The sequence below is a fragment of the Lates calcarifer genome, linkage group LG3, assembly GCF_001640805.2.
Source record: "Lates calcarifer isolate ASB-BC8 linkage group LG3, TLL_Latcal_v3, whole genome shotgun sequence".
Classification (NCBI taxonomy): Eukaryota; Metazoa; Chordata; class Actinopteri; family Centropomidae; genus Lates; species Lates calcarifer.
Genome location: NC_066835.1, coordinates 15,539,994 through 15,567,906, shown reverse-complemented (window position 1 = coordinate 15,567,906; position 27,913 = coordinate 15,539,994). Strand labels below are relative to the sequence as shown.

Here is a 27,913-nt window from a genome sequence, read left to right as displayed (position 1 = left end):
GGAAGTGATCAAAAGTGGCACCAAAGGTCAGTGTAAAGCTTTAAAAACACCAAATTGACACACTGAGTACTATAACACTTTTAATTGACTTTACACTTTTATACAAAAATGAGTTTTAATATTGATTTTTTGAACTCGAGTTCCCTTTTTTGTAACAAAACGTCTACAAACAAGTTCAGCCTTTAAGGCGTATAGGCAGGCTGGCTAGATCCTCCATTTTAGAGTCCTTTATACATATCTCTCTTCCTCTTATTCTCTTGGTCTGATTAAGCAGACTTTCTTTTTTGGGATCGGAGTCCTCTGAGTAATACACATGTGCACACAAACACACAACACACACACACACACACACACACACACACACACACACACACCTATCTGTTCCCTTTTCTCCTTTCAGGCTGATTTTGCCGTCTTTATTTTACAGGTCATTGTCCTTGAGATTTGATATCAGCTTTCCCTGCAGATAACTGCCTTGGGTGGGTTTTCTATTCCTTTTCTTCAGGTAATTTCTATTTCATGCCACAATAAATTATACTTGCACTGTCATTCTGTCATCCAGTCCATTGACACTTATCCAAGGCCACCCTGGGAAACATATGTGGGCAGTCTAATATTTTTAGTGTTATTAAGTATCTTAATATTTTTCCATTACTCCCTTTTACCCCCTTTTCTAAATACATACTGTCCCTTTATTTCCTATACCTGAAAAGTATTGTCAAAAACACACTAAATACATATACATATATCATTTGGTGTGCATAGATATTGATAAAGTGCAAATAGTATTTGGTTAAAAAGCTTAATAATGGGATTTCCCTGTTTGTTTATGACTTGATTCAGTCTTTGAAGCATGAAGAAGAAAACTAATCAGGTCAGTCTGGTGTTTATATTTATGTTGGTCCTGATCTGTATACTGCATGTGAGCTCATCTCTGGTAACAGTTCACTTTCATCAACATGATTTTCCAGTTTGCTCCTTGGTCACACGTCTCTGATGAACCCATAGCAAACAATACATCCACCGGAAGGTCATTCTCTCCCAGCTGCTTGGTTGTAATTCCTCAGCTGCCCTGGTGGGGGCAGTGTTTCTGTTGAACTCTACTTCTCATCCACAACAAAGATTTCTTCAGGGATCTTCTCCTCTGAGTCAGAGCGATCTGACAGCTTGTCCAGGTACTCCATGTCATCAAAGCGCTCAGCAACACACTGGGCTGTCAGACGGGCCTCCGGGTCATGGTCCCAGCAATCTTCTATGGAGGCACACACCATCTGGATGCCCTGCAGGGGGGGCAGTGGAGCACAGATGTCAATCGGTCAATAATATTGACTTGAGGCAAGTAGGACTGAGACAAAGTATCATCACCACAGCTTAAACTATGAACGTTCATGTGTATTGATGTGTTTCCATCCGTGTGTTTATGTGTGAGAGTCACATGAATAGAGTATAATGCTGCAGAATTACAGATGTGAACTCCTCTCAGGGCTGTTCTAGCAGATAAAGACTATTATGGAAGAGGTGGTGGAAAGAGCTAGCAAATCAACATGAGAAACAAAACTTTATTTGCTGATAATTTCATGGCGATTATGTTCTAAAGCAGAAATAAAAGACCATAAAACACAGCAGAATTTCTACTTTGGCGACAGACATTTTGACCTTTTCAGTCTGTTTCCACCTCCGCACAACTCCTTTTAATTAATCCATTCACTGAAACATCAGCCATGCCATGGTAAAACACTGACCTTCAAATTGACTTTGTATTTGTCACTCCATTGTGTGTGAATGCAGCATCTCAAACACAGGGTTCTATTTTAAATTTCTACTCGGTTTAATCTTCCCGGTCTTCACTGTTCTTTAAGATGTGGTGAAAATGAAAACAGAAAAAGAACTTTTGGTTCTCAGTTTTGTTCTTAGCTTTAGTTCCTCTGTTTGAGTGGTAGTACACAATAGTCAACACATTTAACATCAGTGTAAGGTTAGTTCATCAGCTCACCTCGGCACAAACTTGATTCACACAGCATCAATTTGCCATAGACTGTATGTTCTGTATGTGTTGGTGCCTCTTACCGTGTGGTTGATCCAGCTGTTGGGGATCTCAGGTCTTCCTCTGTCTCTGAGAACGCTGTCCTTCATGCTCTCTACACACGGGTGTTCCCTCAGGTTCCCGAAGGGTGGCTCGTACTCTTTCACCTCTGCATGTTGACACACAAACACACAAACAAGAGATAGGTACAAAATGTCATCAAAATGTTGAGCTATGGTTGTTTTAGACGAGCAATACACTTTAAGACAGGTTCACATCGACTGACTGATACAGCTCTCTCAAGTGGAGGAGGCTACATCAGATGGCAGTGCCCCACGACGCACACATCAACAACACCTCTCAAAGGATTCACTGTGTGCTCTAAATTAAAACTGCAGGTTGCAAACTTTAAATAGCTCTGAAACAGCACAGACAGCTGAAGATTCCTGTGCTGCTGGTAGGAGGGCTGAGGGGCAGATTTGCTGAAGAGAAACACTTATTATCATCACATTTTTTACCCACAGCATCAATAGGCTTTAAGTATCTCACCAACGCAGCTCTGGCTTTGTGTCAGCGCTCTTACACAACAAAACCCAGAGTGCTTGTCAAAGGCAATTTACCCGTTGAGTTTACTCAGGGCAAGATTTCAAAGCACTGGTGTGGAGGATATAGTCTGGAAACTGTGGGTCAAGAGTTTCCAAAGCAAATTCATCTTAACTTGAATTAATATATCCTTGAACTAAAACAACAAATAAAATTCCAATTCACTTTGAAGTGCGGAGAGCTGGTAAAGAAAACACATGGTTCAGAGAATATCCGCTGAGACAAGAGAAGCCTGATGAGGCACATGACTGTGTGAAGGATGTTGAAGTAAATAATTAGCTCATTTTTAATAATTAAAAGATGACCAGGGGCGAAATGCCAGTTTGAGACTCCCACGATATTCCACTAATAACCCCTGACAAAGACATACAAAAGCCTTCAAACAGACAACAGAATTTCCACTTTTTTTATTTTAGGCTGTTTCAAAAGCTTCAAATCGACTGTCTCTGTTGACTGTTGATGAAAACAGTAATCTCTCTGGTGTGTTGCAATAACTGGGTCAGAATGGATACCTTTTGTAATTTCCTTACTTAGAAAGACAGATATACACTTTTAGAGAAGACTACATTGTTATTTCAGTTTTTAACGACAAATTTAAACCCGACTGGGTGAAATGAACACACTGAAAGTCTGTGTTTTTACATCAAAATGTAAAATGACTATTTACTCTAAGTTGGAAATGTATCACTTAAAAAATATCACTTAAAATAATGACTACTGATTAAAATTAAGAATGTTAATAAAAAACAAAAACAGTGTAAGAGTCTGACAATGATTTTATAGCTGCTATCTAGTGTCATTAAGCTGTAAAATATACAGTATTATAGGCTGTTAGAGGCTGTTATGTGTGTAATGGAGGTACTATTTGTAATTAGTCTATGGCAACGTAGGAGTATTTTTCTTTATTTGGATTTTTAATTTACAGTGTATTGTAGCAGAGCTTGTTTTAGTCGTTGCTTTGGTTACCATTTCTTTTTCCAAGTGCACAGCTTTAAAGCAAACCCTACAAACGGTGTCTTTTATGCTCTCATTTACTTAAACAATAAACACCTACAAGGCAGTGCAGACACTGATCGTGTAATTAGCTGCTGCCTAATTAAACCAGATCCTACATACACACATAAACTAAATGAAAGGCCCCAGTTCAGATCTGTCCTGCATTTTGCTTTATGTAAATCTGTCCCACAGAGTTTACAGAACTGGAACAAAGCAGTGGCAGCTGGAGCCAGCGAGCTGTGGAGTAATCTGCCATGCAGTCACGAGACAAACATGTTGTCTCGGCAAGTAAACTGACACATCTTGTACGTTATGTGGACACTTATATATCCTCCTGAGACCATTCATTTATGTCCTTTATAATGGACATTTTGTTCACCTTTATCTTTCTTAAGTATTTGGAGTTACCCTTCCAAGCCAAAGATATAATCTGCTCCTTTTTTCTTGTTTTCTAAATTTAGTTCTATTTTCACACAGATATCGTCCTGTTGTCCTCTACAATGGACATGCTGTGAAATTAAAATAAAAAATATATTTAAAAAAATTAAAATTGTAAGGTGTTTTTTTTGGCCCAAATAGATAGGAAATCACACAAAAACAGAAATTGTAAGACACTTTTTTCCCTTGGTTCTCAGGAGGATATGCCAGTATTTAAGGAATAAATGTACAAGTGTTCTCTTAAAGTGTCGATCAGGGTTAACTACTGGTATAGACCATCCACTTCTTAGTATACAGTTTGTAGGATGAATCAGATGATGGTTTCATTTCACTTTTTCAAAACATGTTAAGAAAAAGCTCACAGGACATTATGAAGCCTGCTGACAGGAAAAGGAGACTTCTGGGACAAAGACTCTTCACAGAACCTGAAACTTCCTACTTTTTTTGCAAACAAAGTTCCTCTGGTTTGGCGTAAAAGTGAAAACACAACCCCACCCAGCCATCAGTCAATATTTAAGAGAAGAGGAGACAGATGTTTCTTTTCGTTTTGACAGGTCAGAGAGAGTGGATAACTGTATGCTACACTGCAAGTCCACCTCATAAACTGTTGGCCAAACATGTTTATGTGTTCATCCCCAAACAATGGGCACAAAATATATGAATCATACTACTGAGCACTTTGTAGTGTAAACAAAAGTGTGTATTCCATGATGGAAAGATCAGCCAATTCTGCTCTAAAAAGGAAAGATGGTTTTTCCAGGCAAACCTTAAATTAAACTCTGAACTAGCAAAAGCTATTGAAAACACAACACGGGGTGAGTGAGGAATGCTGTGGTTGGCAAAAGTCACACACTGCATATTGACAAGATTTCTGCAAAGCCATATAACAAGTTCAGCACAGTTATAGTCAAGAACTTACACTACGTCTCTACGACAGCTGACATGTAGTGATGTGAATTTTGCAATGCTAGCACATATTTCATCCGTAATGTCTATTTTCCATGCCAGTTGTCAGGCATGCCTGTAGAAACTGTCTGAGATCTGCAGCCAAGAGAAATTCAGTTAAATTTAGCCTCAAAAGTAGGCAAGGGAAACTTCTCAATGAATGTCACCCCTCAGAAGTTGTGTGATATACATCCATGACAGTGCAGTCATGTTTAGTTGATGTTTAGATACCGGTGCTCAAACCGCAGTAGCAAACCAAACAGGACTAAAACAAAACGCAACAAGAAACACAAACCATCTGAAATTATCACAAGCAAGCAGAATCCAGATATTTTGTTTGATATTCTTGTACTGCTGCCCTTCCAAGTTAACATTTTTGTTTAATTATTCTCAACAAGGCATAAATACTGAAGAAAAAGAACAGAAATCCTGTCACCTAAACACATAAATAATGCAGGAAAACAGATCCAAACAGAGTTTCAACATGCACTTGGAAATAAATTAGTAATGTGATCACAATAACATTGTCTGTTTCCCAAAGTCTGCCTGAGTCTGGAACAGCAGCTTGACTAATCCACTCCCAGCCGCCTCTGCTGGTTTTCATTAGGCTGCTGGTGGCTGTGACACTTGTTTTGTGTTCCTCACAGGTTGTTAAACTCATTTAGTACAGATGCATGCGTGTGCGTTACACGTTAGCAGAACTTACTTCTGAACATATGGCTTTGACTTACCCTGGAGGCTTACCCTACCATTAACTATAGCTGATACATACCCTAACCTTCACCTAACCCCATTAAAAGATGACCAAAGCTATTTTAGCTCACGCTGGATGCAACTTCAGTGAAACCAAATTGGGCACACACATTCTGTCCCCCAATTCATTCCTGATCAAGTGGTTTGAAGTTCCGAGTTACCCCAAATGTGGATTATGGCAGACCCCACACACATGCACACACTCCAGCCCAACAGGCCCTCCAGTCCTTCAGGAGTTGATGGTCTGACATCTGGAGAGCAGCTGCCCTAACCTCTCCTCCCTCCTCTCCAGTCTAGCCCAACCTCTGCCTCTAGGGACCGAAGGCATTTCTCTGTCTGCAGCTTCGCGTTCAACACCACTCCACTATTATCCCACTACTTAGCCCCACCCGCCTGAGAAACGCCCTCATAGGCTTTCCAAGCCCTAAATCTGGACCAGCTAAATTATACAGGAGAGACATTTTAGGGAACAGAGGCAGAGATAAAAAGGCCTGAGCCTTAAGTCCAGCTTTTCCTCCTCTGTGAGGTGTGTTGATCTCTACCGTTTCCCTCTCACTCTAACTCTTCCTCTGTCTTCATAGTCTTGGAAGATAAAGAAAGCAAAATGATGGCTCATGGCTGGCTGACTGGCACTGTCGACAGACGGCTGTGTTCTTCCTGCCTGGCAGATCTCAGATCAGACCACAGCCCCGGAAACACTGACAGAGCGGCTATGTGGCTGCCAGCCACTGAAACGCTGAGACTCTGAGATAGCTGATCAGACATCTGTCTTCTACAGACACACACACACAGGCAGGTGGCATGAGAGAAAAAAGAGAATATAGGAAACCAAGGTTTCACCCAGGTCATTATAATGATGCCCTAGGATGTGTCATTCCCACTGTGTGTGTGTGTGCATTCACATGTGTTCATATTTTGTCTCAAGTGAGGTGAGTTCTCAGAGAGTCATGAGTGACTCACCGACCTCCAGGGACAACTTGGCAACTTCAGGAAAAACAAGAGACTGGCGGCGTTAAAGCATGAAACTTTTTAAGCACACTCTGTCTGTAAACATCAGTTTTACTCTCATGGTGCTCTGACTCCACAATCAATACCAGATTTCTGCCAGCCTACTATCTGCAAGGAGATTTTTAGCTGCCAGTGAAGCAAAACCAAATTACAGCATCTCATTTCTTATTCTTCCCACCTTGCTCAGGATTTATTAAGGTAGGGAGGATTTGTGTGTTTGTACGACATTTTAACCTTTCAGCGTGAGAACGTCTTGTCATCATTTTGGTTTTCAACTTAATGAACTACAGACGTCACCCCTCCGCTCGTCTCAGGGGAATTGCCAAGTCTAGAAAAAGTGGACAGAGATATATACAGAGAACACATGAACTACCCCAGCAGCTTCTATCTTTAGTCTCTATTCTGGTCCAGGGGTGGGACGGGAACCCCTCTGTTTCCCCTTTCTCCAGTAAATCTACGCTCGCCTGTCTCTGTCTGTCTGACTGTCTGCAGTGTTGCGGTGCTGTGAGAGTAATTAATTGCTGCCTCACCTGCCTCAGGGTAGGAGGAAAAAGACAGGCACAGAGAGGGGGAGAGAAATGTAGAGACACAGTTGAGTGTCAAGTTTAGAGGCAAAGAATGACAGGGAGTTTCTGTGCAAGGACATTCAGAAAAATGTGGTTAAACTGGGTTTAAAATAACTTTTGCTGCCGTCTACAGTGTTCCTATTTGTTGAGATCTAGATAAATGAACGGTTGGGGACTGGAAGACTCATAAGCATAAACTCAGAAGTGAATGAAATGGATGGGGGAAAATGAGTGGGATGAATAAAGCTGTTGTCCCTCAAGAGGAAGCCAAGCGAAGCCGCACTAACCTTTATCCAGTGGGCCTGGGTTCGTTTAGTCCATCTCTACCAACATGTATCCTGTCTGGTCCGCTCTCAAGAGACAGTAGCCACAAGACATCCTCATACAAGCGAGACATCCTATACTCACAAAGTTAACTTCATGCTAAAAACAGTGTGTCTTGGGATTGTGCTCTTTGCAAAACAGGAAATAGTCTATTTTGTTTTCAAAGGTGTACCCGCTGGGCACACATATTCTAACTGTTGGGAAGGAAAGCAAAGGGGATTGTGGGTCACTTGGACGTGTTTTTTTTTTCCTTCAGAGTACTCTTGGGAAGTGTGACTGTGCGATACATTTCAAGGGGGCCCCCTGGGGGGGGTAACGTGGGGGCAAAACAGGAAAACGCCCAAGTAGAAGTGTTCATGCCCGAACCCGGCTTTCAATCACTGCTCTGACACAATGGAGACAGGAGCAGTCACAGAAACAAACTGGACCACAGAGACACTAAAGGGAAGTGAAAACAAATGACTGACTGTCGACGTGAAATACTGCCCTGTGGTTCGCCTTCAGATAATCACCCATTTCTATTATTTGCACATATCCTGGCCTTGTTTTTGCTACAGAATGACAAACACAAGTAACGGTACATTAGTAAAGTGAAAGCTGATCCTTGAGACTTCTACAAGATGGATTGTGTGTTTGTCACTTTTAGATTTTGTTCCCACAGTGATTAATGGGACGTGGAGGACAGACACATAAGTCCTGTCACACAGCGTCACACATCTACTGTGTGAGCTCAAGGTGGAGTTGGTCACTGGGCACCTAATTGGCAAAGGCGTCAATGTGCTTGTATTCCTCAGAGGTCAAGTGAGCTGCAGAGGCAATTTTTCTTTTTACAGTATTTCTGGGGATCTTTACACAGGCTCCAATGGGAGTTTCATCAATCAGTGCTGCCATTGATTTCCTTTACGCTTTACGACCCGGGCTAATCTCTAAATTACCAGGGAAAACGTGGGTTATCTCAATTATTAACTAAAGGTCACAAGTGATGTTTACTGTGTGTACAGAGGGGGCAACACATTATTGGCAACAGAAACACAAATATCATTTTTAGATCAGGTGTCCACAAAACATAACTGATCATAATACACAAAGAGACTGCTGAGAGAAGCAAGGTGAAATACTGATTAAAGGTACAGTTCAACATTTTGGGAAATAGGTGATTCTTGTTGAGAATTAAAGGAGAAAATGAATACCACTCAAATGTCTGTCTGGCTGGGCTTATGAGCTTGGCTATTATTTTGGCAGGGACTTCATGGAGTCTTTGCTGGTTACCTGGCAACCTTGCGGTGACTGTGAGACTACAGGATGTTACTGAGCCCCGGGCCGAGAAATAGTACCACATATAACCTCCTGTGAAACCAAAACTACTTGTAGTCAATTTTTCAGGTAGTGCTCAAAACCTAAATGAAAACAAATATCTACTGTGGTATTTCTGAGTGAGACACTGATGTCAGCCCTGCTGCTCTCTAGTTGTCTCAGAATTTTAACTTCTCTACAGAGAGGAAGCCAGATGGGTAACATAAATACTTAATCTCATATTTCCTGTGTGGTATAGCTAAACTGACTTTGGCCTGTATTCCTCCTTGAACGTAGCTAAATACTGTAATCGAAAATTTGATCTTTTTTCAAGCTTTTATTTATTGACATAAGCCTTCAGTAATGTTTTATTTTGATTAATAATTCATTGAAAGCCTAATTTATCAGTTTACTAAAAGTTGCTCAACCTAAAAACAGCAAAATATTTTGATTAGGTTTCACTGGAGGCTTTGATGTCCCACGGTCACGCGGCTCATTTGGATGAAATTATTTGGCATAAAAAAGAAACATCTAAACATTTAAAAATATTAGCTTTCAGCAGTTTCCCTCTAAAGCTGCTTTATTACCCTTCAAATTCAAATATTGATCTAATAATTACATTAACTGTAGTAATTTCTCTCACTGAGGCATCCCATCAACTCTTTTTGCAATCATGAAATCTGTGATTGTGATCTGAAGCACAGCACATTAACCTGTTCATGCTGTGTGCTTTCAATACACAGCACAGATCTGAACAGCCTGAAATGTTTTTAGAAAGGATCTGCAGCACTTCATCTTACCTCCAATTGCACTACACCTGGAGATGAGCTCCCACAACACGAGAGCCATGGAGTAAACATCGGCCTGTTTGAAAGACTCAATGTTTTCTAGGTTGATTCTCGACTCCAACACCTCTGGGGCCATGTACCTGGCTGTACCCACCTGAGAAAAAAGGAGAAAAGGAGACATAGATCTATGTCACTGAAGGCCTTGATACCCATGATGATGATAAATGATATGAGAACGCATAATATTGTTTTGTATGGCTTAAGACAGGGAGCTGCATATAAACCACAAAATAAGGGAGTAGTTTAGTTGGAAAAAGCCAAGCCAAGCAGAACATCTTAGCAGTAAGAGCTATTCAGCAGCATTAATCTTGGGTGGTAAGACAGGTGGTAATTTTGTACTGCAGTGAGATGTCATATCACATTTATGTGAATCAAAACATGTTTGATGTATTAAATAACTGGAAAAACAAAGGTAGCTTAGAGCTTAACAACACATTGCTCGTCTTCACATAATTACTGCTTTGGAAAATGTGTTCACTGGAGCTTCCTCCAGATGCATTAAGAGCATTTACAATGCATTAGGTGTTCTGCACAGCAAAGGGTGAGGCCTTTTTATAATGAGTCATTTTCATAACACGGTCTAATATGGCTCTGGCCTATTACATCAGCGTAACGAGTCCATTAAGAATCAATCAAGTCTGTTTGCCTTGCAACTATAATAAAATGACAACCTAAGAAGAATTATAGCACTATTTCTATCAGCATTATCCATCTGGGAATAATATATACTGCAGAGAATGCCAAATATTTAGAGACGCTGTCCCTGAGTGATGCGGATCAGAAATGAAAAATTTGATTGATAGTATGGCTCTGTTCAGGGTCTGATAAATATCTTCAAAGAAATATATGGCAGGGCTTGGAATGGCCTGTGTCTGGGGTGCCAGTGCAAATTACAACATGAGAAGATTTATTTCTTATCTCTGAAGGGATCAAAAGCTAAATGGAACCCAAAAAGAAAAAAAAAAATCCCCAAATTTAGGATTAGAGAGCTTTACCTGCCCACTGTTGGCTAGCTCATCCACAGACAGAGTGTTGTCCAGCCGGAGAGCAAGGCCAAAGTCACACAGGCAGCAGGTCAGGTCGTTTTTCACGAGTATGTTGGAGCTCTTAATGTCCCTGTGCGCGATTGCCACCTTGTAGCGACCACAGGAGGTGTGGTCGCTGTGAAGGTGAGCCACTCCACGGGCTAATGAACTCCCGAGCAGCCACAGGTCGTGCCAATTGATGATATGATGAGTCAGGTACTCTTGAAGATTTCCTCTTGGCTGGTAGGCTGTAATCAGCCAGTACTGTCTCTGCACCTTCCGCTCCTCTGCTGTCAAGAAGTGAAGCACATTGTCATGTCTCAAGTCTGCATCTGAGAAGATGTCCTTCTCATTTTTCCAGGAGGCGTACTCCTCATATGGGAAAATCTTAATGGCCACTGTCTCAAAGCCCTGCTCCTCGCTGACTGAGGAGCCCTGCTTCAGTTTAGCTTTGTAAACTTCCGCAAAGCGTCCTTTCCCGACCAGAACGTCGAGCTCGATGGGCAGCAGCTCGGTGTTGTGGTTGAGATTGTTGGCGAGTGTAGAGCTGCTGTCTGAACCTTCGTCGTCTATCATGATGGCGTGAGCATCGCTGAAGTCCAGTGGAGGACCCTTCTTGCGTCTGGAACTGGCTTGCCGCTGGCGGTAAACCCGATAGCAGTAGAAGGAAGTGATGACGACAACAGCCATGACCAGCAGAGGCACCAGGCTCACTAAGATGACTGCAACCACCTGGGAATCCATGTCTGAGGGAACAAAAGTCAAAGGACACAGGTGATGAGGATGAAAATACCCACATACAGTATTTATACATGAGGTTTTCCGTCCTGCAACTTATCAGTTCATGCTCACTGCTCTCACCAAACAAGAGATTGACAAAATAAGTGAGTTATTGTTTAAAACTTTAAAAAGGTGATAATATGTCAGTGTTGTGTTTATGGCATATTCATCTGCCAAAACAATTAAACAGACCTGCATTAATTGGCCAAAACAATCAACAGAAGTCCATTCTTGACTTTGGTAACAATAGTTGACAAAACAATCTTAGTGCAAATCCATTTAGTAAGTGATCATGTGTTTGTCAGACCTTGATGAAGACCTAGAGTTTGATGTGTTGCTCTGTTTGTTCACCTATATGTTTGAGGAATAAATAAATAATAGTATTATTTCATCTTAAGACGAAGTGCCTTAGTTCTTTTACCATGGTTGTCTGCACTATTCAGCATCCAGCAAGACTCCTGGGATTTTGTTCAAGGACCATTACTAGTTTTCCCAGGTGTTATGGAATTGTACTCTACTGATTATTTTGTCAACCACATTTACATAGTTCAAAATAGGTTTATAGGCTTTAAGTGGGACATTTTATTATTCTCTTGGAATCTAGTGAACAAGATGTTAAGTTTTTTTGAATCACTGTGTTTTTCCACTTGTGCTTTTTTGGAAGGATCAAGAACATAAAACAATTTGTCTCCTACAATATAAAGACGAAAAACTCAAATTTTGTCAGATTGGCAGATTGTATCTAGTTAAGAGTAAAGTAGTACTCTCAGAACAGCAGAGGAACCTGACCCTCCCATGTGGAATGTCTACAAGTATCAGAAAGCTAAAGTTAGCGTCTAGGCCACAAATGCAAACTGCTCCAAACCCTGACCCAGTCAACCACATATTGTGTCTCTTTATAGTTTATGTCTGATTCTTGTAATTTAGGAGGTGGTGTGTCTGGTAGCGACTCCGGTTTTGGCAAACAGTGAAAGTTAATGCTTGTGCTGTGTTTATGGTCCAGTTTTTGAAGCTGCAGTCATAAAAGAAGACCTATAAAAAGTATATATCCAGATACAACATAGGGGAAAGTAGAAGAAAATAGAGAAAACACCAACTGGTCCACAGTTTGATGAGTTCTAAATTTAATCATTTATAGACTGTCTTGTCTGGTGGCTCTATGCGCCACACGCACCGACAGTTTTTACAGCCCTTAATTTTACATCTAGTTGAAGATTTTGGTTGCAAAATGTGACATAAAAAATTATTTCAGAGGTGAGCATAGATGAAAGGTGCAGAATTGAGTTAAAATAAGGGAGGAGGACAAATGGGAAGGCATCTAGTTGACTGCCCAGTTGAGCCCTCTGGTTCTCTCTAATTTTTTTTTCTCAGCAGGAAACCACATGTCTGAAATCCTCAACATGGCCCCAGCCCGTTTGTTTTGATTTTCGTGGAGTGAGAAGCTATTTCTCACAACAAACCTGTCACTGTGCCTCCCGGAGTCCACCAGACAGCTTTGGCCAGAGCCTCGCTCATAGAATGATATATTGAATGTTCTGGAGAAAATGTTGTGGCAAAAAACTGTGAATTACATCTTAATGTTACATTTAGCAGATGGAGAGCTAGTGCCCAGCTGGTTAAAACCTCTTAATTAAAATTTTCCTTAAATTGAAAATCTTGGACTTAAGTTTTATTTGTAAACGGAAAAATTTGTTGAAGGAATAGTTTGACATTTTGTGAAATTCACACTTTTGCTCTCTTGGTGTGAAAAGAAAGTTTACTGTTACTGTGGCAACCCTAATCATATTTTAAATGGTATGTAATTAAAATGTCTGTTTTCTCCTCCAACTTGTGTAATAGCTTTGAGAAGTTTTTTGCAGTGCCTTCAGTTACGGGAAACATAACAACGTAAGTGAAAGTTTAATCAGGAATGGGACAACAATGGGATCTTGGTCATACACAAGTTGAACAGAGTCATCCGAGTTACTGGTATTGTTGTGTGTTTATTTCTACTGAAAAAACCTTCATTACGACACAGTCTCAAGTTAGTCACTGACAAGTTACAGAAAGTACACACACATTCTCAACAGTGAGCAAATGGATTTCCATGACGTGGTTCGCACTGTGCAGATGCTTTCAATTTGGCTCTCTGTGCAGAGCCAGGTCTCGGAAATGTACCTCTGTGTTATTATTGCCTGGATGCTGTAGTCAAAATACATTTGATTCCAGAGCCAATATTGTAACTGGATCCTGTGAGCCAGTGTCTCCGAAACCTGTTTGTAATCATGTATCTGGAGAGCATTGCAGCGCACACATGTTAGCGTTCATGCATGACGCCTTACATTACAAGCTGATAGGAACTGGCATAATAATATTAGGTCAACCATGACTATGACGTTACAATGTTATGTTGTACAGATGTAAGCACCATAAAGTCCCACTTCTTACATGTTTATGCAGTGTTTCTGCACAACTGGTCCACTGCAGTAAGAAAACTGATACCAATAAATGCAGTAATAAGGGACACACGTAACTTTGTATGACTTAAAGCTGCACTAATCAATATTATTATATAAGCCAAATGACTGTGCAGTGTGAAAGGGATGGCTCCTAGCGATGAACTCACAGACCATTATCACCTGACTGCAGCTCCCCACAGCTCCACAGAGCGTTTTGGCATCTTTTATCTAATTGTTCTGGTTTTTACATCCCGCAGTTTTACTGTTTTGGTTCAGTCTCTCTGCTCTCATTAACCTGTTTCCAGCAAGCAGCTGCTTTCAGCAAACAAGCTCTGATATACCCACCAGTTAGAGACAGAATGAAGACCGGGCAAACATTTGTCATGTCATGGGAAACATGACTCCGAATTAATGCAAATGTTGCTTTGAATCAGCTGGATATGTAAATAGGCAACTGTTTGCTAACATGTTCACCATAAAAACTTTATATGTCAGTGTTGTTACAACTTGTTCTTCTGACCAAACAAACATAAACTAACCCTAATCCTAAAATAAACAAACAAAAAGAGGCAATGCTGCTTTTAACTTACTTGAGTTAAAAAAGACATGCTCATTGCACTCATCCTCAGAGCAGGAACAGATGAAGAACTGTGAACCCATGCCCTTTCTTTCTTTCATCTCACACTTGCTGTTGTTGTAATCCTCCAAGATCAGGCCATACAGCTTCTGAGCCGGGTTGTGGCAGACTGTATCAAAGGTGATATTGTCATCTTTCTTCCTCCTTAGAAAGAGAAACACACATTGAAAACACTTCCATTTACTGGGTTAAGTTTGAATTTGAAGACCAGTGACTTTTTGACAGAAAAGGGGACTTCATTGCCAAAACAGTTTGGCAGTGCAGCCCCCTTTTCATAGATCTGTATTATCATGTAACAAGGTAACAATGGCAGGTCCACTGTTGTGCAAATAATGCATTTTTTCAGCACTGCAGCGATAAAGTGGCAACTGTAAATGCCAGATTTGTCTCTTTCAGCAGTCTACAGTCTCAGCATTATGTAAATGACTAGCAACACAGAGGTCACATTTACAAAAAGCATGATTTTTGAAATATCATTACAAACAGGAAACAAGGAAAAACTCTGAACCTGCAAAAACATACATATGTAAATTTCGCTTCCCTGCTGAGCAGCACTGGCCGCGCCGTTATGAGAGACATTTTAAAGAGGTGCTGCTGTCCGTGTGCCATTAGCTTTCTGCAAACCTCAGCTCCTAACATGCCCGTTACATTGCTAATATAATGAGAAACAGCAGCACGGCCTTAAGCTTTTAATACCAACACAAATCTGCTTCCTGCTGCTTCTCACATTTGGACTCAGATCTGACGTTGATGGGTGGTTAGAGGCTCATGCTATCATAATCCAGTCAACTGTCTTTACCAGAATGCTGACTAACAAAGTCTTCAAAGGAAAAGGTCACTTTAAGGAAAACATTTTAGGGCTCCAGATAGGAAATGATGCCTGATATGATTAATAAAAGAGCATGCTCTGTATTGTGGTCTCATTTCCTCACTTCTTTGTTTGTACATGTAGTGTGAGCTAAGGTCTGGATATAATAAACAATGCCCTTTTCACTTTAACTGTAACTTAATCATTCATTTATGACCAAAACTACTATTGTATTAAGCCGAGTGAGCAACTTACCAGATACTGACACACACATCTTCGTCGTGGGGGCAGATAGATGTGATCTCGCAGTCCACCTTACAGCTCCCCTTACCTGTGCAGGTAGTTGCCTGCACATCACAGAACTTGCACAGCCTCTTTACCTTCATTATACTGGCCTCTGGAGAAAGAGAGGGGGGTTGAGAGAGGAGAGACAGTGAGTAGGGTGGGTATACAGTCTAATTAAAAACACAAGACAGGCTCAAACCCATTTCCTTAAATGCTTAATGGATCGTTTAAGCAGCACTTGATATTAAAATGTTAAACAAACTGCTTAGAAATGCAATTTCTATTTCAAATACTATTTATTCACTTTAAAAGCAAGAAAAACTTCAAATGTAATTAAATGGTGGAAGTCTTTTGGAATTTGCCAATAAATACAAGCAGATATTCAACATAATCACAAGAAAATCCAAAGTATTTCTTCCTAGAGGGGTGGACAGACTTGTTCCCTGTGAAGTCTGAACAATAAGAGCAGCACGCAGTGGCATCCACCTCCTTTGGTCTTGTTCAGACTTGACTTTGCCGGCAGGCAGAGCCATATCAGTGAGACAGACAGGATTGTGTGATGAGTGCCTGTGGGTTTGATAATCATCTCAGGAGACAACTGCCAGACAGGCAAGAACAACAAACAAAGAAAACACGGATGCATCTCCTCGCTGAGAAGTCTCTAATTTGTCAAGCTGATGAGTCGGCTCCCCATCTAGGAAGGTGCTATGCCAACTCTGTTCATGACTATCAAAAAAAAAGGAAGGACAAAGTTATGTATCAGTGAATGCTTGGAGAGAGGAAAAAATGTATTGTGTGTGTGTGTGTGTGTGTACACATGTTGGTGAGTAACTGTATTTCTACAGAAACCCCGCAACTGCATATTTACTGTTAGGCCTTGCAATGATTTAAATCAGCTGGGCAACATCCATCTTTGGCATAGAATGGAGAGATTGAGCAACAAGGAAGGTGAGTAATATCTCCTCTCTGAGAGGGAGTGTTCCCCACACGTAGTGGAAAGTGGATCTTGTGGCTTTAAGAGTTAAAAACAATCCTAAAGAAAGGATTTCTAATTTCCCAGGATCAGCCTAGCACCGGTAGTTGAAGCATCATCAGGAAAAAATGTGTCTTACAGGCAGTCCCTCATGAGTACATGAAAAGTCTGTACAAGTGTACACAGTGTAGACCCAGGTGTTATGATGATAATGTGCACTTAGGCCACTAACTGTAAGTCTACTGAGTAAACAGAGAGGGAGAGGGTGAAAAAGAATTGGAAAGAGTTCCAGTTGGTAAGAGACTGGTCACTGAACCCTTCCAGATCTTTCAAGTTTACGTTTAGAACTAATACAACTTGAACTATAGACTGACATCAACATAGACTAATCACAAAAACAGAGTTTGAGTGGGAGCATGTGACAGTAAAACCACTTAACCACACTTCAACTGTATGCCGTGTGCACCATGTGCACAGGAAGTTGAACCTGTTCCTTGCGTCAGAATATGCAACTTAAGACCAAACCTAGAGAGAGTGAGTTAATTTCTGCCAACACACCTACATCCTGTGAAAAAAAGCCTTTGCAAACCAACATGTGATGCGTGTGAAGTGGCAGGTGGCTGTTTGAAGATGGCAATGTCAAGACTTTGTGCAGTCATGTGACCACAAAGCGAGATATTTTCAACAGGGAAGTGTAAGTGAAAGCAGACTTCTTGACAGTGTCAGCAGACAGTGAAGAAGTCTGTGTGCTGTCTGTTTGCCCACGACTTCACGCTGACTTGAGGAAAAGGTGCTGTGTGTGTGTGTGTGAGTGCTTACCCTGGCACAAAAAGCCCACTGTACTCCCACTACTCTGCAGGGTGGGGTTAAGACAGCAGCAACAGAAATGCCATAGCTACAACCTGCAGCAAATCTAGAGCACTATACACTGATGGCATCCTGTTCCTGCTGCTTCTCAGTCAGTACCAGACTGAGGCACTTTTTGCAAGAAGCTAGCAGGATATTGCACACGGATATTGCTTCCTGGCCTCGTCTTAGCTGAAAGACTCCCACACAAATAAAAACATCAAAATATTGGACTTGAACTCCAGACTTAAACTATTTGACAGAGCAATTTAAAAACTCTGCCTGGTGGACTGGTGAAGGTGTTTTGACGTAAATCAGCACTGAGGGGATAGTCCATGCCTGAGTGCTAGTGGTGGGAAGGTGGTTGAGCCGGAGTAATTATATCATTAGGGCAACTCCTCTGAAAGAGCACGTCATTTAAACCCAGGAGGCGGGCTATGGAAGGGGGATGAATGGTAGTAATTGTCACCCAGGGCTACATATAATTGCATAGAGGGGGAAAGAGGATTAGGAGCAGCCAAAGCCACTTGGTGCCGCTGGGACTGAGCCTGAGACAGATGAAGGTAAAACGCGGTCTTCCTCAAAAGGGGGCCGCTAGACCTGTTAGCAATGTGGCTGCACATCAAAGATGGAGATAACCCATCTGCGGAGGGCTTTAAAGGTCAACAGGTGATATCCGGAAGATAAGGCAGTCAAGGCACAACAACCTGTGCACTTTCTGTCATTTTTTTTCAAATTAATTTGGCTTTTATTTATTAAAAGCTGTGTAGTAAGGTTCTATCAGCCTGAGTGAAACACCTGTGTAGAAAATAATGAGTAAAATTTATCCTGCTGTCCCAAATGAGGCAGTTTGTCACTTTGTAGCGATCGATAACGTTTCATAGACTCTCGTGAAATTACTTCGCTGCTGCCGCTTTGACAGCCTTTCTGAAAGTAGCCAACAAAGTTCAACTTACCCGTGTCCCCGAGCAGGATACTACCAAAGAGTATCGTTCCACACCAAAAAGCGGAAAACCGAAGTAGCTCCATTTAGAAACGGACTACACACTCCTCTCTTTCTCATTAATTAACCGAAGCCGTGATAACGGGCTAATATCCAGACGTCGCGGACTTTGTTTCGGTCCGCCTGTTGCTCTCTGCCGAAAAAACAGACGCCTTCACAGCTCCGAGCAGAAGAAGCAGAGTAAACACACCAGGCAGGACTTGCCCTTGCCCTATATGACTCACAGTATGTGCACTTTTCGTGAAACAGGAAATCTTCAGAGGGGTTGGACAGTTTTTTTCCTCCCTTCTTCTGCTTCGTCTTCTTCTTCTACGTCTCAGTCATACTCCTGTGGCTCACGGAGTCTTGAACCATGTCATTAAGAGGCTGAAACCCAGCAGAGCAGGACTTGAAATGACATGCTCTAAAATAGCTTAACCAGAGGCTTCACCTATGGGGCTGCAAGTAAATGCAAACACCCTGATTTACTTCAAAGTAGTCACACCTTTCAGATCTAATTTAAAGCTGTCAACTTTCAAAGGAAATCACAGGGTTCTGCTTCTATTTAATTGTATCACAAAAAATATATTTTTCACACACTCAGCAGCTCAGTAAACTCATTTTAGGTGTCCATTCCAACTCACTCAATTACATGTTTTCTTGGAGAGGTTCCAGGCTTCACAGTTAATCAAGGATGACATAGGAAATGGTGAGTCTCTCCATATCTCACAGTGTTGGGTTTTTATTGAAGAGACACAGAGGTTAAGTCCACTATTACACTCATAAATTACCAGTCTATTGCTTGGGCTTTACAGCCATGTGTTTTTGCTCTGCATACTTGAGCCATGATGTCAGGTTTCAGTAATGACCCTGTGACCCAGGAGCTTATATCTCTCCACACAGGATGTCGACTCCTCCTTACACCACCCAACTCACTCAGCTTTACTAACAGCTCTTGTATTGCTTGTGGTATTCCTGTTTTGGTGTGATGCTGGTGAAAAAAAGGTGCTCCTTATAACTCTCAGAACTTGCCTGAGAATCATCATGTTTTTAAGTTGTCTTCAGTGTTAAAGTAATCTGCTGATGGGTGTCTGTACATCCGTGGGTACATATAAAACAGGAACTGACAGTGGCTAATTTGGCATACTTTTAATTGTGCCAGTTTGCCAAAATGTAAACAAACACAGGCTAAGAAAAGAGACACAGCTGTATAAATTTTGTGTCATGCTTTTAAAAGCCCTTGTGTACTTCTTTGCAAGACATTTCATTTAGGCCATTTCACTGACCTTATTTTACTTTTGGCTCTGGGTGGGTGTGGACGCTTGGCTGTGTGCATGTGTATTTGCTCAAGTCTGTGTGCCAGGCAGCCATTCAGCACTGCAAGATGGGGTCCAAGCCACAAGGTGGAGATCCGACAGCGCTGTGAGCCCAAAACAGCCAATCCCCACTGACCTCAGCACATGTGGGCTCCCAGAGGGTCACAACATCCTGCTCACTGACCACAACACCAAAACAAACTCCTTTATAACTTTGCTTTATCTGCTTCACTTCAACAGGAAACACACAGCACTCCAGTGTGCCAGAAAAAGGCTTATTTAAACATGAACTTTTTTAGTGTAACTTCATGTGCCTCTTTTTCACTGTTACTTTTAGCTTTCCCCCCTGTGCAAGTTTCTCAGTGTTCCTCTGTCTTTGAACAAGTTTTTTTCCACCTCATTGCACAAACACAGATAAACAAGCACCAGGCAAACATCCTGAGTGGTATTAAACTCAATAGCAGGTGCTTGGCGTTCCTGTAAACGGCTTTGGTCGAGTGGAAAGGCAAACAGAGAAACCTGATGACAAATCTCTGGACACATGCCTTGAGATAACACCGATGGCAAACAAGCACAGCGTGAGGCACATTACAAAAGGTGCTCGGAGATGTCAGTCTCGTTGCACCTTTCTCGGGGTCTCTGCTTAACAACAACAACAAAAAAAAAAAAAAAAAAAAAAAAAAAAAGGCGGAAACACAAGTGTGGTGTCTCGCCCACACAAAGGATTATATGCATACAATGCATGCACATTTCTTATAAGATCTCTCCCCCACATAGGCTGCCAACTGGAGGTATGCCACAAAAGGAGAGGGTGCACAGGAATATTGAATCATCACTCAATACTAAGCTGAGCCACAGCAAGTGTTGTGAAGTTAGAGAGATGCTGAATTCCTGTCAGAAACTGGAATTCATGGCACTTAAGAGAGAAGAAGCTGCAGAACATCCCTATAAAAAGTTTTGTATTTTCACTCCATGTTCCTGGTATCTGAAATTTAACACGGTAGCATTTTACACAAGGGATGACTCCCCCTACTGTGACTGTATATTGAGCTCTGAGCTTTATATGAGAAATTCAACTCCAAGGCAGATTTCTTCATTTTATTTATACTACTGGAAATTGTGTTATTACAATATGGTTTTAAATCTATTGCAAAAATCAAAGGGGCCAGGAAAACAAAACTATGAAAGCTCAATCTTTCTTTTCACAAGGAAATTGTTGGTATCAGTTTGACAGGTTAATGTGACTTAGCTGCAGGTTGGCAGGGTTTGAAGGTGTCAGTGAGCGCAAAACTCTAACCAGCATGTGTGCTTTTAAAGAGGTTTAAAAGCAAATGAAATATGATCAATAATCCAGTTTTTCAGCCAAGTAAAAGTGTCTTTTATTTCTTTGTCCACTCTCTTTAACATGGTGCTCTCTCAGTGCCCACTGGCATTGGATTTTAGCCTCTGTTGGACTGGTTGAACAGGTAATCTTTCAATAAACCATCATATCAAGGCCATCCTTGTTGTTAAGAGTCAGAGGAGGAAGGTCTGCCACAAAGAGTAAAGCTGTTTATAGAGCCTCTATTAAACTGAAAGTGCAGGTATCTGCACAAGAAATCTGCTTCTGCTGATGACCTTGAAAGCAGAGGATTTTTAAATACAGTAAACTGTGTATTCTCTTAGGTAACAGATCCACTCTCAACTCAGAGGAGAATGGTTAATCACTGATCTGCTGCTGTTGGTCCACTGGCTGTTACTGCTGCCCTGTCTTTGTAAACCACTTTCAATCAAGACTTTGTTACAAGATAACATGCATAAATACAGCTCACGCCAAAGGAAAAAAACATCTTTACACATCGCTCGAGTCCCACAAGCACAGGCATGTGTTATTTGCATAGCAGAGAGAAATGTAATACAACTTGCAAATTGCTTGTGAGAATAGTGGCACAAAACAATCAGGCAATTTTAAATCAGCGCCCTCTTCAGTTACATTGCACATGATTGAGGTGCCTACGCAAGTAGAATATGAAATGTTTCTCGAGACTGTGGAGGCTTTTTTTCCCCTCCCTCACTTACAGTGCGTCTTTTGGATGTCAATCTGTCAGGTGAATGTGCCTCAGGATGTGCCTCTTCAATCCTTCAGATACCACTTTTGCCCCAGAGAGTTCACATCATCTCTCACAGTATTTCAGTAACACTGCATAACATACTATAGTTAGTCGTAGCTTTGAAGTGTCTTCTAAGGATTTAAGATGAATGCACATTCATCATAAAAAGACGAGGTGTGGGAGGGGGCAGAGAGTGAAAGGTGAAAACAAGTTAGAAAGAGAAGGTAAAGAGAGTTAAGAGAGAAATTTACATCTCTCTGTTTAAAAAAACAAACAAACAAAAAAAGCCCAAAAAACAAGAAAAGCACAAATCTAGTCAACCTGCATCCTGGTAATAATTGGATGTGTCAGGATTTGTTCATCTCTGGAGTCCTTCAGACTTGCTAAAATCAAAGCGTGATAGGTTTTCGTGTATTTTGTATCCATACTTTCCCTGCCAAACACAAGCTGGGCCAAACTCACACGCATCACCAATCCAATACTACTGCCAAAATCATAGGTCTTGCCGCACCCAACCTCCAAGGGCTCAGTTGTAAGGCCATCACACATATTGCCAACACAATAGCACAGGACATCATACACCCACTTAAACAGCACCTCACTGTTCTGCTCTCTGGACACATGTACAGGTTCCTGAGGTGCAGAAGGTGGGCTTTGGCAAAAGCCTCATATATGCAGCTATAGCAGCCCCAAATAGGGTGACTAGCTAAACGTCTTGTCCCCGTCTTGCTGTTTTATACCCATCACTGTCATGGGCGGTGTATCCATTTTTTCATGTTTCCATGCCAGGTATCTTTTGTCCAGCTGCTTTGTGTCTTAAAAATAGAGTTACACATCAGTAGTATGAGATTAAACAAAAAGATATCATGTGTTAATAATTGAGTTTAGTGGTGGGTGGATTTTGTAAAGGACAGAGTTAAGCTAGCTGTTTCCCCCGTTTTCATTCTCTGTGCTAAGCTAAGTTAGCCGGCTGCTCACAGTAGTTTCATATTAACTGTACAGATATAAAGAGTGGTGTTGTTCTTCTCATGTAACTCTGCCTGAGTAAATGAATGTGTGTATTTCCTGAAATCTGAGACTGTTCCCTTAACATCAAAGTATCATGCACATTCATCTCACAACTGGAACTCAAAAGAGGAATATGACTCAAAATAGCATGCAAACAAACACTTGAATATTTTCAAAACCACAAACATGTGTGGGCATCTGGGCCACTGACGGTAAAGATAGTAGTATTAAACACAGTCTTGTGTTTTTAAGTTCATTGCACACACTTTACTGCTAGTTGTGTCAAATTAAAAAGTACAGAGGAACTCTGAGTCAATATGTACACTCGTACAAACACACAAAACAGTGTTTTTAAGTGGTTCAGATATAGTCACACACAATAACTCACACACCACCACACAATGATTTGGCACAGTTTTCTCGGTGCCATTGGTAAACCTAAGGAAGTTGCAATGGCTCACTCTGACAGCAGCCTCTCTCCGTCTTCTTCCACTGCTGTGAACAGACTTTGTCTCCCAGCATTAGTCAGACATTGTGAAGGAAGGGAAAGTTTATCTTAAAAGCTCCAAAGGCTACAACCTTTGGTATCACAACATGTTTGGGGCTATTGTTCTTCTGGCAGAACATCAATAGGTGTCCAAAACAGTGCCAAAACTTGTTTCAGAATGAAAACACATTGCTGGGGGAAACAAACATGTGAGTGAATGACAGGCAACATCCTGTTTCTCCATGTGCTTCATGCTTGAGGATGGAGTGACAGACACGAGGTCAAATGAGATACAGCTATTTGTACACAACATGTATACTTATTCTATAAGAGTCTTGACTATACTGTAAAGAATAGAAAATGCAGCCTTGTGAAATTCAAAGCTAAAAGTGTATATTTAGGCACTCTGTGGAGCTGATTGAAAAATCTGTAAAACATACATAGCAATTCTATTAATTGGCACAAACTGTTAACCTAAAAGAAACCCCTCATGCTAAATTTAAAAGATTACAAAGCAGCAAAAAGAGGAAAGGAAACAAACAGAAAACAAAAAAGCTAGCAAAGACAGAAAAAAAAAAATCCACCCGCCTCTTCCTTCCGCTACAGATACTGTTTGTAAACCAACTCTTTCCTTTGGGCATAATGCCACACATCAACCATTTTCAGTGGCTTTTACCACAGATTAGATGGATCCAAAGTATCTAATTGCTTCAAGGGGGATCATGCTGTGATCTGTGATCTGCACAGTGTAGGGTTAAACCAGCTTGAGGCTTGTCATGCCATTGGTCCCCAGCCTGTGACTATTTCTGTGGTGCGAGCAAAGAGAAGATGATAAAGATGATGGTCATGCCATTCACCAAAGCTAGATTACAGGGGGAAGACTATTTAAGCAAAGAGAGGGAAGATTTAGTTGCGCTGTGCCCAATAAAATGATTCAATATGGGTCCACAGTGTGGTTAAAGACACAGTTACACACAAATACAATCAAAGTGTCTTGTGTTGTGAGGGAGAAAACGCAGTATATCAAAGAATTTCATGCATACTAAACAGGAAACATATGCACTGCATGTGATCTCTGCATTAATAAGAGCCATGACAGATACCATACTGTATGTTGCAGACATCTTTACCACAGAAACATTCTCCATCACATCACAGCATTTTACTTAATCATACTGTAAAAAGTGGTGGGGAGTGACTAAGTACATCTACTCGAGTACTGTTCTGCAACACAGTCTTGAGGTATTTTACTTAAATATCAATTTTATGCTACCTTACACTTCTAACTCACTAAATTTGAAAGAAATGTAAAATTTCATGCTTTTCTACTCTGCTTTGACAACTATAGTTATATTGCTTTTAAAAAACTGAAATCACACAAATTGCTTTAAAATATGATGCACTTATGGATTAAAAAACCCTATTGGACACAGATGTTAAAATGACCTCCACCTGTAACATTAACATCATATGTTTCAGCATAATCAGTGATTATCAAGTAACATACTGTAAACGATAACATAACACTACACTGCATGATAAGTAGGCTACACTTCTATTTCACAGTTAAAGCTAGAGTTTTCAAAAGTTTCATATGAACAAGTATAATGCAAAAAAGCTCTGATAAAGCCATTATACACTACCAGCCCAAAAACAAACGGCACACAGACAAAGTTAGTGAGAAGCTGGTAAACATGGTGGAGTTAAAGAGCACCAGATATTTCCCTCAGGAGTTTGTGCAGACTGAGCTTTAAAAAAAAGAAAGAGAGAGACAATATATTGGACTTTCATTTATCAGATGGACAAACATGACTCAAAATCATGCTAATGTTGCCCCTTGCATCCTGGATGAGTAAATAAGCAAGCGTCAGGTGACATGTTCTGTCAGGCTAATAATATGTCAGTGTTGTGTTTTACAGCTTGTTATGCTGAACATAAAGAGGATCCATCCTCCAATACTGGTAATACTAGGCCTTTATTATGGAAGTAATTTTGACATGACACTACAGGAACAGCACTGGTTAAAATGATCAAATTAATGAGTGTCAGTGTCCTGTGCATGCTGACACACTGCTAGGACTTACTGGAGCACTTAAATGTATAATTGACACATTGTTATTGTTATTAGTAACTCTCCTGCTTTTCCTAGGTAGATAAAATATCTGTAAAGGCGTCTTCTCAGGTCTTCTGCAAGAGTAGCTTTGATATGAAAGTGCATGTGTCTGTAAGATCAACTCTATGTATGGAACTGCAAAATCAATACTTTTGTTTTTTTCCATCTGTCTAATAAGATGAAGTTTCTGTACTCTGCTTCTCCTTTCTACGTAGTAAATGTAAAGGCTTCCAATATCAGGCCTTGGGACAGAAAATGGCAGTGGACCACTGAAGGTTTTATTATACCAACAGCACCTACTGATTTATAGTTGGCTCACTTGTGCGATGCAGCTTGGAGATGGAGGGGATGGGCGTATGCAAAGAAAAACCCAATTTGTAATGACATGCAACAGGCCGCACTCCAAATACGTTGAGCGAGCGAGCCCAGTGATCATGGTTTCCCAAGAAACCCACTTCTAATAAACATTCAACATCAGAGTGTTTGAAGGGCAAGTCCTCCCTGGTCTCAGCAGCCACATGTGTATTTACAAACATCTGCAGATTCCCCCTGATGAGACCAAAGATTTTTCTGTGTACTTCCCATGGGAAAGGCTGCACTGAGATCGGGATGAAACAACATTCCAGGCAAATAAGGTTTCCACAATAAAAAAAATGTTAGCAGACAGTATATTAATGTCACACAAAGACCCTCCCTACCCAGAGGGGCCTGTTTGGAGTCACAGGGGTTGGTACACAAGAAACAAACACTTAATTACTGGAAAACAGAAATATCACAAGAAAAGTTAAACTGATAAATTGGTTTGTTGACATTTATCCTTTTATGTAAAACCAGATATTGGCCTGTAACAGTCTGACATCATGGATGCAACACATTTTGATTATATATTCATCATATTAATGAATACTTCACTGGTTTTACATTGGATACCACTGTTTTCCTCGTATTTTTGATTCTTTTCTCCATCTGAATCATCATAGATTTAAGTAAAGTTTTAATGTCCTGTGATCTAACATCTCAGATGCTGCTGGAGTAGATTTTCCACCCCATAAAACAGAATTTTTGAGGATATTCACTTGAGTAAATCTCAGCAGAAATGATTGACTCTCTTTTTAAAAATCCATAAAAGTCATCCTTCAATGACTGAGGCAGCCTGGAGCCGTGCTGAGATAAAGTATCATTTTCCAGCACTGCTGTGGGTCTGAGTCCGCCTCAGGACTCAACCCCCTTCTCCACCTTTTTCTGTCACACCACCACATATTGTCCAATGAGCACAAACACCTTTGAAATAACTCATCAAGCGAATTGCAAATGAGCTGCTCTCAAACCACTAGTCAGCATCACACAGCTATCTTTGATCTGAGGCAAACAGATGCACAGTACGAGTTATTAGCTGAAAACGTGCTGTATTTTCAGAACAAACTTAACAAGCACCCCCATAACACTTTTTCTGATTGAACAGCCGAGTGATTGGGGCCAGTGGGTACATGTTGGGTGTGCCAGCACAGGAAGCAGCACTCATCCTGTGCCACCTTATGCTCTTGTTGCAGGCAGGAAATACCACCATGACCCAACACTGATAAGGACAAGAAGCTGAACTGTGGCCACGTGGTAAACAATGTCAGACAATAGAAAAACAATGTACACCATAGGCCTATACATCTGAGAGGCAGAGGCAGTGAAAGAGAGATCGATGGAGATGGGAAAATAAAGAGTCATACAAGGTTATAGTACAGATGGATTTTGAAAATCCTGGTAACACTTTAAAATTATTTATAACACTCTGTAATTTTAAGCAAGCATTAAATGTTGAAAAGGGATAGTTTGACATTTTAGTAGAAATGTACATATTTCTTGCCAGAGAGTTTGGATGAAAACATTGATACTTCCTTAATGTCTGTACAGTAAATATGAAGCTTCAGCCAGTTAGCTTAGCACAAAGACTGGAAACAGGGGAAACAGCAGGCTTGGAACTGTCTAAAGCTCATTAATTAACATATTGTTTGTTTAACATCTACACAAAACAAAGCGTAGAAATGGCAGGGACTGCAGCTTGTCACGTAGCCATACGTATTGTAACACCATAATGTGTCATTTAATTTTTTGTATGGATTAGAGGTGCTAGTGGCCTGTTACCTTTGGACAGAGCCAGGCTAGCTGTTTCCATTCCAGTCTTTATACTAACTAATCAGTCACTGGCAAGTTTAAAACTATTTGTTGATGTGTAAACCTTGTTAAAACATGTTGAGGTTAAAGTTTCATTTTTAAGCTTGAAAACAGCAGTTTGACAACATAAAATACCTACCCCAAGGTCTACTTGCTAGATTT

The 27,913-nt window shown here is 40.8% G+C and overlaps 1 protein-coding gene across 2 annotated transcripts; it reads right to left on the bottom strand.

Moving 5' to 3' along the window:
* Nucleotides 1-67: 67 nt before the first annotated feature.
* Nucleotides 68-27,913, bottom strand: LOC108889085 (TGF-beta receptor type-2). 2 transcript variants are annotated; one of them, XM_051067794.1, is made up of 7 exons: nucleotides 27,891-27,913; nucleotides 15,741-15,882; nucleotides 14,631-14,821; nucleotides 10,793-11,568; nucleotides 9,750-9,891; nucleotides 2,068-2,192; nucleotides 68-1,280 (listed from the first exon to the last, which is right to left on the bottom strand). In XM_051067794.1, the coding sequence occupies exons 2-7, from the start codon at nucleotides 15,869-15,871 to the stop codon at nucleotides 1,101-1,103; spliced, it is 1,545 nt and encodes a 514-aa protein (XP_050923751.1). In that variant the 5' UTR covers nucleotides 15,872-15,882; nucleotides 27,891-27,913; the 3' UTR covers nucleotides 68-1,100. The 2 variants fall into 2 exon arrangements, with proteins under 2 accessions (XP_050923751.1, XP_018540924.1); XM_018685408.2 differs by lacking the exon at nucleotides 27,891-27,913 and adding an exon at nucleotides 18,546-18,886.